We start from the raw sequence: 3,888 nt of genomic DNA on the forward strand, positions 1-3,888 counted from the left end.
TATTATGAAAGATAAGCTTATTTTAGCTCATTCTGTGACATGTGCGACTCTTACGAAAGCCATACTTAATGGTGGTTGTTTTTTATTTTTTAGATCCTATACTGTGTTTTGTATGCGGCCCTTTTAGAACTACTTGTAGTGAGGGTGCTGTGTGTGCTTTTCTTAAATATTTATTTTTTCAACATGCTTTCAACCTGTCAACAAAAACAGACAAAAAAAAGGGCAGTGTTTGAAGACTGTTGATTTTTTTCTGGGGATAATCTATATTATATTGACTTTATATTAATTATTATAAACCTGTGTTTGTATTGAAGATGTGTTTAATATTTAGGGGAGATTTTCGTACGCAGTCGGTGGGCAATCGCGGCTCTGTTGTCCTGCTTCTCTGCAGCCGCGGGATGGGTAAACGTTACCTTCTCCACGCGGCTCTCCAGGTTTCTCGGGTGCCGAGGCGCGCTCCCAGCCTGCCTGTGGGTTTCCTTTCTGTGACGGGATTAGCTTAGACATTCTTGCAAAGCGATCACTTTCAATAAATTGGGAAATTGCTGCTCCAAGTAGACGCCTCCTGTGTGTTTCAGACAGTGTCCCCTCCTCCAGCCTCGCCAGTGGGGGTGGCCGGAGGGCGACCCCCACCCCTTTGCAGCTGGTTCCGGGCCTCCCACCCCTCTGCTCACCGTGGGGTCCCAGTCCCACATCCTTCCTCCCAGGAGACAGACTCGACTTCTGGAAAAATCTCAAATCTTTAATTTTTCTCCTCGCCTGGTGCGGTCCAGACGCGAGACACCTGAGCTTCGAAACATGGTGAAAGGTCAGCCCCTGGGCCCTCGAACCACCGAGTTAAGTGCGAACGGGGAGTCCTCTTCCCGACACCCCTCAAAGTGCATTGCAGACTGGCCCCAAAGCTGGGCCCATCCCATCTTTGACAAGTCTGTGGACCGACAGGCAGGGAGGATGGCCGACCCCAGGGCTCTGGTGGCCAAGGGGACAGCGATGTGGTTTGGCTTTAGTGCAAAAAGCTGGTTTCCTCAGAGGCACTTTGAATGGTGGGACCCCTCCCCCACCTCTAGGGGTCCAGGATCACCGACTCCTCCTTCCCCCATTAAAAAGTAGACCCTGCAGCTGGGGGAGGCCCTGGGGCCCTCCTGGGACAGTTCCACCCCAGGCTAGGGGTGGGAGGGGCGTGGGGGCAGGGAGAAGGTGGCAGTTTATGTTCTCCTTTAACAGCCCTGGCGGCTGCACCGGCACGGGCGGGCTCAGTCCAGGAACCGCTGGCAGGCCTTCTTCCAGCGGCAGGCCGTGCACCACAGGTCCCGGTGGTCCATGCCATATACCTTCCGGCACTTCTTGGCATCACCACGGGGCTTCCTGGGGGGACACACGGGCATGGGCTCTGCGGGGCAGTGACGCTCCCGCCCGGCGCCTGCCCAGCCCTCAGCCCCCACACACCTCAGGCTGCCGCCCATCCTGGCGGGCAGGGCTGGCACACAGGCTCTGGCCTCAGCGGGCTGCGGCTCCAGGCCTCCAGAGTGCCCGGAGAGCTGCCCCCAGCTGCCACCCGTGGCCTCGCCCGCCTGGTAGGCGTGGTCACTGTGGCTCGCCTGGGGGGGGCCCACAGAGGTCAGGACAGGGGGCTCCGGCAGCTCCAGGCGGGGGAAGGTGGGCGGCAGGGAGGCCGTGGGCGACGCCGGGGTCAGGCTGGACAGCCCATCGGTCAGCGCGTCCACGCCAGCATCCAGCTCTGTGTAGTAGAAGTCTTCCTCGCCGTCGCTCTGCTCTGGCTCCGCCTGCCTCCTGCTGGGACATGGCGGGGGCTGAAGCGCTGGCCTGGGCTGGACCCCACCCCGCCCGGCCCGGCCCCACACACCCCAGGTGCGCCAGGCGGATGTGTCTCTGCATCCTGGACGCGGTGCTCAGCACCTTCCCGCAGCTCTTCCACAGACACCGGAACATGACCTGGCCGGAGCTCTGCGGGCAGGGACTGGCCGTCAGGCTCGGCCACGGCGCCCACCCCCCCCCTCCGGGGGCTGCCCCGAAGCTCACCTTCCTCTTCCTCGGGGTGGGTTCCCCGAACAGAAAGTGAGCTGCCTCGAGGGGCAGCGGGGGTGATGGGGTGGACGGAGAGGACTGGTCACTGGCCAGGTCCCAGCCCCACTCTCCGCTGGTGCTGCTGCTGCTGTAGCTGCCTGGGGGCCGCACCAGGGCCTCCTTCCAGGGCTCCAAGCCGGGCTCTGTGGGGACATGCCACCCACAGGACTGGGGGGGGGGCTCAAGCTGCTCTGCACAAACTGCTGCCTGCTGGCCGCCTGCCAGCCTTGGCAAGCCCCTAATTCCGAGCTGCCACCTGTTCGCCTATCCTCAGGTAAGCGTGGTGGGCAGAGCCTCTTGGAGGAGGCATTGGCCGGGAAGAGTTGGCCACGGGGGCTTGGGGAGAAGCCTTCCTAGCACAGGAAGACGTCCTGTGCCGGGGGCGGACAATTCAGAGACCAGAAAACGGGGTGTAGCAGCTTTGGCCTCAGTGGGGGGTACCAAGGTCCAGATGTCATTTCAGAAAGCAGCCTTCAAGAGGTATGTTTGGAAGGTGGTGTCCCAGATTTGGGGACTCTCCTTGCCCAAGAGGCTGGGTGGCTGTAGGTTCCTCAAAAGACAGCAGTCTTGGGCCCTATCCCCACCCACACCCCTGAGCACAGACCTCTGAGTCTCACCTGGGCTGAAGGCTGCAACCGGGGCCCCCAGGAGGAGGGGGCTGGTGGACAAGCTGGTAAGGGCTGCGGCCGCCATGACCTCCTCTAGCCGGGCTGCTGCTGGGGTGGCTCTGGAGGAGATGGGGGCAGGTGCGGGTGGGGCCGGCAGTGCTCTAGGCCCCTCCCCTGGCCTGGGTACACGCGCATGCCTAGGCACGTGTGTGCACACCAGGCTGCCTCACTCTTGGCCCAGGACACAAGGCCTGGCTCCTCCCCCAGCTCGGGTTGCAAAGTTGAAAGTCGCCAGGAACTACCAGGAACAGGGCCGGGGTCCCACTGAAGCCTGAGTTCTCTACACCCCGGGCTTTGTTCCACCGTGGCTCCTTCAGGCCTCGGTGCTGGGCAGGGGTCTGAAGCCCACTAGAGTCGGGGGCCAGGCCAGGCCTGGCCCTCCCCCCATCACACATTAACCAGGGTTGTGCAACAGCAGCTGCGGGCCTAGGGCCAGGCCTGGAAGGGTGGGAGCGGCGCCGGTCAGCAGCAGCCAGGAGGAGCCTGGGCTCCAAGCGGTCCAAGGCTCCAGGGAGGCAGGCCAGAGCCCGCCCCTTGCCCTCGCGGCCAGCCCAAGGTGTGGGGCACGCCGGAGTGGGGAGGTGGAGGTGGGGAGCCCCAGGGATTCCTGGACAGCCCCAGGCGGACTGCACAGCCTGCTGCACAGAAACTGACATCCACCCCTGCCCAGTTCTGTGCTCTGGCCCCCAGGAGCTGGGGGAGGGGGAATAAGGGACCCTAACATACTGATCATAACTACTCCGGGGCTGCAGACCTTGGAGAGGCAATCAGAAACCGGGGATCCCGACCTGCCCTCCACCCAGCCTCCCGAGGCGAAGGCGGGAAGGCACGTATCCGCACCCCACCCGCCGACACACGCGCGCACACGCCCACCCAGTCCCCGGGCGCTAGCCCCGCGGCTCACCTCTGCGCTGGCACCGGGATGTGCGCCGACGGGGTGGGGAGCCCCGCCGCCGCCCCCGCCCACGCCCCCGGGGCCCCGAGGTCCGCGGCCCGCGGCTCCGGCTCCTGCTGCAGCGCGAGCTCCAAGCCCGCACAGCCGCCGCCCGCGGCAGGGCCCTGCGGATGGGGCAGGCTCAGAGGCGGCGGCGGCCTGGGGTCCCGCAGCCTCCCACCGGCACCAGCCCGGCGCCCG

At 63.8% G+C, this 3,888-nt stretch overlaps 1 protein-coding gene across 1 annotated transcript in view; it reads right to left on the reverse strand.

The window, feature by feature from the left end:
* Positions 1-731: 731 nt before the first annotated feature.
* The window catches only part of SLC2A4RG (SLC2A4 regulator), a 4,122-nt gene continuing 965 nt past the window's right edge, over positions 732-3,888 (reverse strand). The window contains exons 2-6 of the mRNA XM_012654599.1: positions 3,658-3,812; positions 2,703-2,812; positions 1,865-2,228; positions 1,447-1,791; positions 732-1,365 (exon numbers count right to left, since the gene is read on the reverse strand). Coding sequence (XP_012510053.1) covers positions 1,254-1,365; positions 1,447-1,791; positions 1,865-2,228; positions 2,703-2,778 — 897 coding nt within the window. The 5' untranslated portion in view covers positions 2,779-2,812; positions 3,658-3,812 and the 3' untranslated portion in view covers positions 732-1,253. The remainder of the gene's footprint in view (positions 1,366-1,446; positions 1,792-1,864; positions 2,229-2,702; positions 2,813-3,657; positions 3,813-3,888) is intronic.

Source organism: Propithecus coquereli, unplaced genomic scaffold (genome assembly GCF_000956105.1).
Source record: "Propithecus coquereli isolate 6110/MARCELLA unplaced genomic scaffold, Pcoq_1.0 Scaffold442, whole genome shotgun sequence".
Taxonomy (NCBI): domain Eukaryota; kingdom Metazoa; phylum Chordata; class Mammalia; order Primates; family Indriidae; genus Propithecus; species Propithecus coquereli.